Raw genomic sequence first — 12,212 nt, forward strand, 5'->3', positions numbered from 1 at the left:
ACACACCGGCGTGACAGTGAGCACACCATCAGCGTCAGGACTTTAGAAACATGTTTAAGAACATGTCCCAGTGGTATTTCATAGTCATTTTGATGGCTTTTGCTGTCTGTTGGCTGCAGCAGTCACAGTCCCATCTATGTGAGCCAGCTGATGGGAATCAGGCGCTGACTCCCTTGGGATTTGTCCCATTAATTCATGTCTCCTGAGCTTGTGGTCCCAAAGGTGACAACAGCAGATTAAGCAGCAGCTGTGGGCTCCCTGAAAGCAGATGTAGGTCACAAGGGAAACTGTGTAAGTGGGCAAGGAAGACTCCTCCGAACTGTCTGCTGGAGTGCTCTGAGCATTGCCTGGGCAGAGCTTGGGGGCCATTTCAGAGATTTTTCAGTATTTAGAAAGAAAAAAGCACCCAGTCCTAGGGAGCATTTGAATAACGTATAGAGGGTCAACCCACTCCCCATCTCCCCTGACTTTTCTAGGCTGCTGACTCATGTACAAATGCATTTCCCCCATGGAAAAGTTAGGGATGGCAACGTGGGCAGGTTGCAGAAATGGATGCAGCCGTGTCCAGCCATGGGGTCAGCCGTGGCGTGATACGCTGACCCTGAGTTGCAGCCAGGAGTGTGAACCTGAGGGCCAGCCTCCTGCTGTGACATAAACCCAGGGAACAGCAATGCACAGGTGGCAAAGGTCTAGGTAGGGTTAAAAGGGCTTCCCCACGGGTGGGAGCAGCAGCCCTTGGGGGTGGCTGCTCTAAGGATGTGTCTCTGTGCCAGGGCTCAGCAGTGCAGCAGGGGGGGAGCTGACAGAAGGACTGACTCTGCTTTGAAATCTCCTGGACTTTGTGCCTTTATGGCACCGGACAAGTCTTGCTTTCATCCTCAAAGTGTTCCTTCGCATCTGTCTGACCCATTGACCCGAAGGGGAAGGGCAGGCAGCAGAGTCTAGGCTGGTTTTGGAAGGCCAGGTACTTCAGAATATGCTTGTACTGCCTGAACCTCCCCCAGCACGTCAAAGGAATACTATAAAAAAAAAACAAAAAACACCTGGATTATTTTAATAATGCAAACAACCTAAAATGCACAATGAGGTAAAACATGATGTATTATTTTGTACGTGTTGGCAATAATTATCAATTGCCTTTAGCTGTAAAATGAACTAAAACAGGGAGACATATGTAGGTCACCTGTCTTCCTGTAAGAGTAACAAGTAGGTGTTGGAGGGTGCGATGGAGACACATTAACAACCAGCAGTTACACACTCACTTTTACACACCTCTGAAATAACTTACTCATTTAACAGAAACATAGAGTATAAATTGCAATTAACTTAGCCATGCTAAACCTAACCTCCTAAAGAGAAAGAGCAATAGTTACCCCAATAACACTGAAGCTGTGTCTTCTCTTGATCTTACAGAAATATGGGGGGGTGCATGTTGGGTTTGATGCTTTTTGTCACCCCTGACACCCACCCCACCCTCCGCTTCCTTTAGCAAGTGTGTGTCTACAAGGGGTGGATTTGTTCTATTTTTTCAGTGCTGGGTCTGGGCAGTAGAAGGGCTTCATGGAACTCCTTGGTCACAAAGTAGTAGCAGATGCTATCCAGGCAGCAGTTGGACGTGGCAATACACCTTGTCATGGAGGAGAAGTTCTTTGTAACCTGGAGCAGGAAACAGGTAACTCCAATGCCCTCCATTACAAACCTGGCAAACACGCCAAGGTAGGCTGGCACAAAACATATCAAAAATATGATCAGGTTTGCATAAATAAGGTGAACAGCTTTCTGGGTTAATTTGTCCTCTAATGAATTTGTGTTCAGGCGTTTCTTAAGGTTCCTGATAACTTCTGTGGAACAAAAAATGAAGACTGCTAACGGAAGAGTGAAAACAAAGAAAATGGAAAGCAGGCTCAGAACAGTGGGCGCAGTGGTATCCTTCTGGAAACAGAGTGCGGCGTGTCTCTGCTGAAACTGAAAGGTGGCCCCGATTATCACGGAGACCCACAGAAGCCCACAGAGAAAGGCAGCCTTTGATGGAGACCTGAAGGTCCTGGCTTTCAGGGGGTGCTTTATGGCAATGTATCGATCAATGGAGATAAATGAAACTATGTAGATGCTCACTACCATGTTGATAAAATACGTTGCCTCTATAAACTGGCAGAGCTCATCTCGGGTTGCCTTATTCCAGAGCAAATAAGCCATGGAAGGCAAGATGCAGATGACAAAGCAGTCTGCAAGGACTAAATTGATTACATACACCCTGGTTTCTGTCCACTTCTTTATCTTGCAGAAGAACACCCAGAGGGCAAGGGCATTAAATAGTGCTCCAAAAAAGAAAATGAGGTTATACAGACAGAATTCAATGAGACGAACACTGTGATACAGTTCTAGATTTGCGACATTGCAGCTGTTGGACGCATTCATTGTCCTGATGTGTAGATGTTGTATGATGTTCTGAGACCTGAAATAGGAAAAGACATGGTAAGACTTTCCTCCTACCTCTTAACAGATACATGGCTCCTATAAAAAAGGCTATTTAAGTAAGTATTTATTTTGTTATGCATGTGAATTTGAGGCTACAGAGCTGGCCTTCTCAGTCAGCCTGTAACTGGGATACATCCTTTGTCAAGCTTTGTTTATGTTTACTCAGTTTAGGAGTAAATACCTCAAGGTACACTTCCAATAGGACATGGTAGACAGCCTTTATTAAATAGGGAGATATGAATGGGGGTGTGTAAATAATACTTAGAAGAGCTCCTATAGATAGCATGGGCATCCTGTCACAATGTGAACACTAATTCCTTAAACCAGGCTGTGCAAATAAGATAAAATTGCCCTTAGCTTGATTTTGAGCTAGGCAGGGACTGCAGCAACCAAAGCTAAAGCCCAGTGCACCCCATGAGCAAAAGCTCTTCTACCAGTTGTGCTGGCTTGGGAGCCAGACTAGAGCAGTGATGGGCTGAAAGGGCATAGCAGATTTTCCTTAGTAGACATCCTCATGCTCTGGCTCTAACTGGGCAGGTTTCTGAGCCTTTGGGCTGCCTTGTGAGCCCAGAGCTCCTGCTACATACAGGAAAACAGAGCTGATTCTGCGTTCCTGCATCCCAAAGGCACATGTGAAACCCCAAGAGAGTCGGTGAGGCATGCTGCTCTCCACATCCTTGGGAGGGGAATGGGGGTGGAAGGGTTTCAAGCCCATTTGTTCCAGGAGAGAATATGAGTCTGCAGATGTAAAGGAGACAGAACACCTGAAAGAAGGAACACTGGTGCAAAACAGGGAACTTGCCATTAAGGTTTGCTCAAGGCAGGCGCCCTGCCACCCAGGGAAATCCATGAGATGTAAGTAGTAGTAACTGAGCCTCTGTCACACCAGCTGCTAGATGTTTCACAAGAGTATTGGTTGTGTGAAGAGTGTGACTTTGTGGGCAGATAACAATCAGCTTTCATCAGACCCCATCCTGGGCAAAGTGGCTTTATGTGACATGCATATGGAGAAATTATCTGAACCGGTAATTCTGCGTTTGTGTCACTGAATGTCTGCTTGCATCTAAATGTGCTTTGGAAAGAATTTTAACCTTTTAATTTAAAATTAGGTTTTTACCACTCTAACAGGAAAGTATTGAGGGATGTGGTTAAATCCTACAGCTTTCACAGGTGCAGGAAGGGACACCACGGCTGGACATGCCTGGCTAAGCAGTTGCCTCTGCAAGCAATGCAGGTATTGTGTGCAGGCGGTGAGGGCACTGCCTGCAAAACCAGACTCCAGTTCTGAAGTAACCAATAAAGACACAAATAACTCTATTGCTGGGGGGATATGCAAGTGTCTTGGGCACCAACGGACAGTACTGTGACTCCTGCATGGAGCTCTCTCCCAGTTCTTAAGTGCCCAGGTCTGGTTTTCCCAGCAGAGGCTTGCGGCTCCCTGCCTGCACCCTGGAAGGAAGCTTACAGCTGTCACTTCGGGAAAATCTTGCTGAACTAGAGTAAGTAGTAGCATGAAAACGTCTTACATCAAGGGCTGAAGCCACCTTGTTATGCTCACTCACTGTACGAGGCAGATCTCTTTGCTGGCATGGCTGATGCCCAGGTTGCTTTTCACTGGCCCCGGTGTGCAGTGCCAGCAGCAGCCCCATGCTGAGGTACGGCGCAGGCATGCTGTGCTGGTGTGTGCTGCAGCGTGGAAGGGCTCTGGTGGACACCACCTTTGGGGCTGGAGGTGGCTCACAAGTGCTCCAGGCCACAAGGCAGCTCAGAGACCGGTGTGGAGAGGAGGAAGGAAACAAGCAGAAGGTGTCAAAGCAGGCCACGTAGCACAGACAGAGTATGGCTGAGCAAAAAAATGTCTTTAAAGAGATGCAGTTTGATAAGCTAGCATATCCTGTGGCTGCTGGAAATGCTTAAGGAGGGGCAAAAGATGGCTCTAGCATCAGAGGGGCTAGGCAGCAACATACAGCTGTGAGAAAAGGATGGAGATGACTGTAAAACAGTGTCTTGCTGTTGCTGGAGGACCAGGAATAGGCTGGGGCTTGACAAACAAGGTGGGGTGTGTACTGCTTTCCCCCCACCATAATAGACTGGGGAGGGCCAGTCAGCAGCTGTGCCCTGCCATGGAAGCTGGTGACCGGCTGGGGAGGAAAGCCGGGGCTGGGCTCATTTCCTCCAGCAGCAGCTCAAGGAGTAGCAGGCTTCTTCTAGACAACAGAGAGCTTGGAGGGGGAGAAGCAAGGCAGACTGAAGGTACAGTGGGTGTTGCAGTAGCACCATGATGGCAAACATCCAGTGGTTTTTCCCAGCAGGGTGGCCACTGTGGAAGCAGCTGCACTGGAGGGGGAGTCTGGTGCGTAAAATCTCCCTCCCTCCTTGTGTGCAGAGCTCAGAAGTGAGCAGGTACCAGAGGGGTGAAGGGTGAATGCGGTGGGTGAAATGGCTAAGGACAGCATGGGAGCCATGGTGGGTGAGGGAAGGGACCTGGAGCTGAGTAGAGGGGCAGGGAGAAGAAAAACGGGGTGGGAAGTATGTGGTACAGCACAGCATCTTCTGTATCAACCACCTTCAAACCTGCCACCTCCATGGCAGCTGCCCTGATTTTCACCAACATTTGCATAAATTGAATGGGTAGCTGCCAGCAAAGATTTAATAAATATGCTACACAGGTATGAGAGTAGACTTGGACAGGGCAGTACTTCACAGGGGTGTTAGCCCAATCCCGGGCACAGGCGGCCAAGTCCCGGGCAGCCAGCTGACCTGGGGGGGGAAGCACAGCCAAGAAGAGCGACCAGGCAAAGTGCTTCCATGGCAGAAGAGCCCTAAGCGAGGGCCCTGCCATGGCACTTTAACTTTTATTTAGTTTCCAAATAGCATAAAGAAATCTGGAAACTGCCTGCTCTGACCTTGCTGTTGTCATTCACAGCTCTATCAAACGCGGTGATCTAAGGGACAGCACTTTTTTTGCTGGTTTCTGGGGGGGGGGTGGTGGTGGTGGTGTTTGCAATTTGTGTTCTTTCAGGCTCATCTATCAGCGCATCTTTGAAAACAGTAATGTAGTCATCATAGCCATAGCGCTGCTTTGAAAGACCCTGGAAAGGAGTGCAAGGGTTTGCTTAGAGAAAAAAGAAAACTTTTGGAATCACTTGTTTCCCACGTTGGGATGAATTTAGCTTCCAGATCCCAGCTGCTGTTAGGAAGTAACATGCTGTGTGCGAAGACCCCAGAGAATACCTTGGAATAAGAGCAGAAACTCTTAACACAAGGTTTAATGATCACAACCTATTGCATGGACCTCTGTGTGGCCAGGACTGCCCTGCCCTGCAGAAACTGGGCGCCTAAGCCTCCTCTCCCTCCTCCCAGCCACAGCAGGACCCTGAGCAGCAATTCACAGAAAAGCAAGAGAGAATAAAACAAAGTGATATTACCTGTAGGTTTAGTGCCACAAAATCAGCAGCAGGTCCTGACAGAGGCAGGGCAGCCACGCATCCTGGCCAGGAGGAGCAGGGCCAGCCGGCGGGGCTGGAGGGTAGGCACAAGCTGGATGTGCAGGGCAGGTACCTGGCACCAAAAGCTGGCTGGTACTTGAAAGTTTCTATAGCACCTCCTCCTCCTGTGTAGGAGATTTCATGTCAGTTTGGTCTGCCAACCAGATAACCGGTGGCAATACTTTTCAGTGAGGTCTGGTGCCTCACTGGAATTCAGCACTTTCTAAAACGATGCGTTCAAGGGCTAACAGTGGTACTCAGCAGCTGTGGATTTGAAATGCTGTGCTGAAACCTGCAGTTAAGCAAGGCCAGGAAGATGTGATATATGGTATTAGATCACCCTGTGCTGAATTAATTCATAGAACTGTAGAATCATAGAATCATTTAGGTTGGAAAAGACCTTTAAGATCATCGAGTCCAACCATTAACCAAATCCACCACAATATAAGCCAATACATTAACTGCAAAAATTATTTAAAAAAAATATTCTGCAAGTTAGGATCTAATAAAATTAAACTGCTGTGCAACACTAGCAGTTTAGAGATAATGTATCTTACAGAAGTCCAACACTTATTGCAGAAAATGAAATAAGAAGCATGACATTTATAACTGGACAGTAGTCCCCCGATACCTTCACAGAACAGAGCCATGCTTGCACAGCTCTGGGCGGGCAGGTGGGCACACTGAGCAGCTTGGCACGTAGTACAGGCTCTCTCTAGGCTGGAGAAGGTCTCCCCAGCCGCCCTCAGGTGGAGGCCACGGTACCCAAACAGCCCCTTGGCCTGGGTTTAGTGCCTGCGGCAGGGGTGGAGCAGGAGATGGCCACAGTGGGGCCAGCAGCAGGGCTGCAGCGTGCACTCCTCTCTGAGCACAGGTACAGCCAAAGCACCCAGGACCTTCAGGCTGATGACTGAACCAAGGCCTTGGCATCTCACATGGCTGGCGAAGAGCCTCCCTGGTCACACCCTGCATTCTGTAAGCTCCAAAGGGCTCAGTGGTGGGCTATTTAGTTGGTGATGATAATCAGCATGCAAAATAGCTAGCGGGGAGTTGTCTCACTGCCCACTTACCCTTAGAACCTGATCAGCTGTAACACTTCTTCGTTGCAGGTTGCAGAGGTGCTAATGGTCATTGGTTGCTCATAAAGCAGCACAACGGGTGCTCTCCTGGCTAGGTGAGCTGTGAGAGAAGAGAAGCCTGCTGGCTCGGGCTCAGGGGCAAAGAGCACACGGGCACTGGTGTGGTGAGCAAAGGCTGGCAGGATGCTGACGTGGCCCAGGTGTCCCTGGCTTGGGAGGCATCAGGTGGCATCAAGCAGAGGAAGTGCTGCAGTACAGCTGTCCAGCAAGGCTGTGCAGGGGAGAGGACCTGACAGAACATCCTGAAGATAAGACCCACTCGCTCCGCTCCACCACAAGGCTTTCGCACCTTGCAGCCACCCTATAACCACAGAGATGTGTGTGCTGATCACAGCGCTCAGGAGGCAACCAGGCATCCAAAGCCCCCATGTTCGTCTGTTGCAGAGACCAAACCGTCAGTGCATAAGGTAGGAGCCACATAAAATGTCTCTGAATCACACACTGGTGAGACCCTCAGACACCATCTGGCATTTGTGAGGTGCTGTGGTGGAAGAAGGCAGGGAAGTGTGCTGATATGAAAGGCTGCGATGGCTTTTTGGGTTGCAGCGTGAAAGAGGGGTGGGAGGGTCACTGCAGGGGTTTAAGGCCAGGAAAGACACGTGTCAGGACAGCCACAAAGGAAACGCTGTGGGAGCTGTGCGCCTGTGGTAGGTGCAGCTGCATATCCCAAACAGAGGCTGATACTTTGAGTTATTTTTGACTGAGAGCCCAGGATGATGGTCTTGTTCACAGAGTGGTTGAGATTGGAAGAGACCTCTTGAGGTTTACTTCAAGCCCTTGCACAGGGCCCATTGCCCAGGGCCATGTCCAGTCTGGTTTTGAAAATTTCCAAGGGTGTCTCCACAGATTCTCTGGGCAACAGTGTTTGATCACCACGAGAGTAACATTTTTTCTTACGTTTAAATGGACTTTTCTGTATTTCAGTTTGTGCTCATTGCCTCTTGTCCTCTCACTGTCACTGCTAAGAGCTCCATCTTCCCTACTTCCTTCCACTGGGTGTTTATACCCAATGTTATATGGATAAGATCCTTGCAAACCTTCTCTCCTCCAGGCTGAATGGTCCCAGCTCTTTCAGCCTCTCCTCATATGAGAGATGCTCTAGTCCCTTAATCACCTTTGTGGCACTTTCCTGTACTTGCTGCAGTAAGTCCGTGTCTGTCTTGTACTGGGGAGCCCAGCACTGGACACGGCACTCCAGATGTATTTCACCAGTGCTAGGTAGAGGGGAAGGATCACCTCCCTTGAACTGCTGGCAATGCTCATCCTAATGCAGCCCAGGATGCCAGGATGCTGTTGCCTGCCTGTGCTGCAACGGGGCTGCATTGCTGGCTCATGGTCAGCTTGGTTTCCACCAGGATCCCAGGTCCTTTTCTGCAAAGCTGCTTTCCAGCATGTCAGCCCCAGCCTGTACTGGTGCATGGGGCTATTACTCTTCAGGTGCAGGACTTCGCACTTCCCCTAGATGAGCCTCACGAGGTCCCTGTCAGCCCACTTCTTCAGCCTGTCAAGGTGCCTCTGAATGGTGGCACAACCCCCTGGTGTATCAGCCGCCCCCCAGTTTTATACGATCTGCAGACTTGCAGAGGGCACACTCTGCCCTAGCGCCAGGCCGGTACCACTTGGCATCTTCATCATTCGCCCCAGTCTTGACATCTGAGGGACTCCGCTAAGGACTGGCCTCCAGCTGGACTTCATGCTGCCAACCACGACCCTTGGGGCCTGGTGGTTCAGCCAGTTTTCCGACCACCTCACTGTCCATTTCCCAGCCCATACTTCAGCTGTCTGTCTCTGCTGGTATTATGGGAGACAGTAAGGCTTTCAACACTGAAGTTGAGGTGAACACCACCTGCTGCTCTCACTTCATTCACCAAGAAAAGGCATCCTTTAGAAGCAGCTAACAAGTTGATGAGACATGATTTTGTAAATGAAATCACCTCCTTGTACTTAGTATGGTTTTAAATGGTTGCCAAGAGGAATTCATCCACCTCTTTCCCGGGGATCAAGGTGAGACTGGCTGTCCTGTAGTCCTCTCGATGTTCCTTCCTACCTTTTCTGAAGATAGTAAGTCAGCATTGTTACAGGGACGAGCACACCGTGAGTGCCAGCTCACCATGCAGATCTGGCTGTAAAAGGAGAGGAGATGAGCAGCAGCAGCAGCAAATTACTTAGGACAGAGAAGGTAAAAGGATCAGGCTAAGATTTTCTATGGAAGATGCCAGCTCTGCCTCTACATGCTGCTGTCCAAAAATCTGGGTATAGTGCCTGGGACAGGAGCAGTTACAAACAGAAATCCTTCACTGAGTGTGCTTGCTGCAGCCCATCGAAACTGCAGAGTGGATGGCTGGCTGAGGGCCAGCAGAGAGGCAGGGATGCCCAACTTCCACATGGGAAGACAAGGCTTTGAACTCTGAAATGCTAAGTGAACAAAAGCCACAGGTCAGTGGGGAAGGGAGCAAATACCTCCCTGGGGCTCGGTGAGGGGTGATGCTTCAGGGCAGCAGTATGCTTCAGCATCTGATGGTGTGGTGTGATGGAAATGACGCAGTGGAAACCATAAAAGCATGGTGCTTTCCCTTCCAGGAGAGACTTCTTGATAAGTGTGTTTGTGTCCTCAGCGTGTGAGACAGCACTGAGATGAGTCACACGGCTGCCAGCTCTGCAGAACTGTCAGCACCGAGAGCCCACCCACAGCCCCACCGTGACAGGGCCAGCCACGCGTGGGGAGAGGCTGGTCCCCTGCCGTGGCCGTGCGGGTGGGCTGCCAGCCGGGCAGAGCTGGGGGTCAGAGCCTGCCGAACCCTGGCGGAGTGGCTGCCTTGCACCCTGTTGCAGAGGGAACTGGGGCACCAAGGTGGGAAAAAGTGGCAGCATCGGGTGGTGCTGTGGCACTGGGCAAGGTGGCAGCTCAGCCCCACGCGGTGGGCTGCAAGGGTGGCCCCCTCCGGCAGGGTGCCAGGCAGGGAGACCGGCAGGCGGCATCACGAGTGTAGCGGGACGGGCTGAGCGTGGCTTTTGCCACACTGAGGCAGCACTCCCAGTGAAACATGACAGGCAGGTGTGAAGGTGTTTCAGATCAGGTTTGCCCATGGCATACACGGCCAGTGCTACCGCCGCAGTGTGTCTCACCTCATCCTTCTTCCTCCTCTTCATCACAGGGCGGCTCGCTCTCCAATCCTACCGGCCACTTAGACACAGTTTGTCCATAGCCTGAGTCATCACTGAGCAAGCTGTCAGCAGGGTCCATCCAAGCTCTGCCATCCATGGGCAGATCTTAGGAGGACAGGTGAGAGAGATGGCTGAGTATGCATCCTTCCACCTCTGAGAGACAGAGATGGGGTGGGTGCTGCAGTCCAAAATCAAGCTGTGAAGGGACGTGCACCTCTTGCTGGCCTTGCTGCCAGCAGGACAGGCTGCCCAGCCTCCCCTAGGTGAGGCAGAAAGCCCTGAGTGCCTCCCACATGGTGTGCTGGCAGCTTCGGAGACAGCAGGGTGTCGTGGGTCACCTGTCCTAGCCCTGAGCCCCCAGGACCGGCTGAGGGAGATGTGGTGGGAGCCATCCCTGCCTGGACCAACATGCACCTCCTCCTGTCCAGGAGGTCTGCCCCAACCACGGGCTGGGGAGAGCAGAGTGTCCCCCAGGGGACAGACCCTGCCAGCCCGGTGCTGGGTGCGGCATCTGCGGCTGATTTGGCATTGCAGGGTGCAGCCTTTGGCAAGCAGAGGAGGTGAGATTCTGCAGAGGTGGTGGTGCAATGGTGTTGGTGCAGCCTCGTGTGCCGCTGCAGGCGTGCAGGAGGCTGCACTTGGCAGGAGGGACTAAGGCGGTGGTGGCTGACAGTGCCAGCGCCAGCCTGAACTCAGCTGGGGGGGGAGGGAGGAGGGAGGGAGGGAGGAGTGTTTTGTGGCAGAGGTTGGAGGTGCAGGTGAGAAGCATCTAGTTGGGATGTGGTGGCCTAGGAAAGAGCCCCAAGAGGGATGCAGGCGAGGAGGGTAAGGTGTCCAGGGGACAATACGATGGATGTGGGGACAGAGATGAGGGCAGGCTGGCTGTACAGGCAGGACTGATGTGCTCCACCCTGTGCAAAGGCTGGAAGTGGCCAGGGGACACAGAGATGTGGCAGGAGAGGACCTCTTGGATGGTGGCAGCCAAACAGCACTGCGGGAAGGTAGGTCTGTGCCAGTAAGGCCAGTGGCACCTGCCTGCAAGCAGGCTGTCTGGCCTGGACACAGGGATTCATTCCCCCAAGGAAGACAGGAGAAGGCTGTGCCTGCTGGGTCTTCCTGAGGGCCTGTGTATTTTCCTGGCATTTGTCACCCATTTCATACCAAATGTCAGTGCTGGAGGATGCTAATCTAACACAGATTACATCTGTTTGTGTGTTGATAAAACATATACAGTGAAGAGGACTAGATGATGATGTGGTTTTGCTTGTGGTGTGAGACGCCTACGTGGGACACTGCAAAACTTTGCAAGACAGTCTGGGTGACCTTTGAAGGTACCACCTTTTCCATGGCAGCAAGGGAAAAACACTCTAACTTGGGTAGTTTGTTTTTTTTTTCCTTCCCACCCCTCAACCATGAACACCTCTTTCTTACGTTAATCAATTTGTAAGGTCACTTTGCTGTGCTGTCCTTTGGGTGTGGAACATCTTCACCTTTATTAAAATTCCAGATGCAAAGTTTAATTTTTACAGTTTACATTCATGTGTCCAAGGAGGAAGAAAACAAAGATGACATGAGGACAGCATTGTTTGCAAAGCCAGCAGTGCTTCGTGCCAGGGCCGGCTACAGCAATTCCCCACCGTACCGTGCTGTAGCCATACATCACACAGGTGCCTCTGTTTTGAATGAATTTTACCTATGTCCTGCACACATGGTGTGGAACAGATAATTAGCACTCTTCAGGCTGCACATCAGCCTGTTCAGCCTCATTAATATCACATTATTGATTTCTTGAGCTGAAAAAACCCTTTTGCTCTTATGTAAATACAAGAACGATTTTGTTTCCGAGCGCCCTAGGGTTCAGTGGACATACCTGATGTTTCAAGAGCTCCAGCAGATTTTTTTTTTAAATTTCTTTTAGCTGCAAGAGAAAAACCCCAAAACT

The 12,212-nt window shown here is 50.8% G+C and overlaps 1 protein-coding gene across 1 annotated transcript; it reads right to left on the reverse strand.

Moving 5' to 3' along the window:
• Position 1: 1 nt before the first annotated feature.
• LOC308072475 (G-protein coupled receptor 35-like) lies at positions 2-9,782 on the reverse strand. The gene is made up of 3 exons (XM_080409422.1): positions 7,037-9,782; positions 5,907-6,091; positions 2-2,455 (listed from the first exon to the last, which is right to left on the reverse strand). The coding sequence occupies exon 3, from the start codon at positions 2,416-2,418 to the stop codon at positions 1,501-1,503; it is 918 nt and encodes a 305-aa protein (XP_080265548.1). The 5' UTR covers positions 2,419-2,455; positions 5,907-6,091; positions 7,037-9,782; the 3' UTR covers positions 2-1,500.
• Positions 9,783-12,212: the final 2,430 nt, after the last annotated feature.

The sequence above is a fragment of the Falco punctatus genome, assembly GCF_963210335.1.
Source record: "Falco punctatus genome assembly, chromosome: 13".
Classification (NCBI taxonomy): Eukaryota; Metazoa; Chordata; class Aves; order Falconiformes; family Falconidae; genus Falco; species Falco punctatus.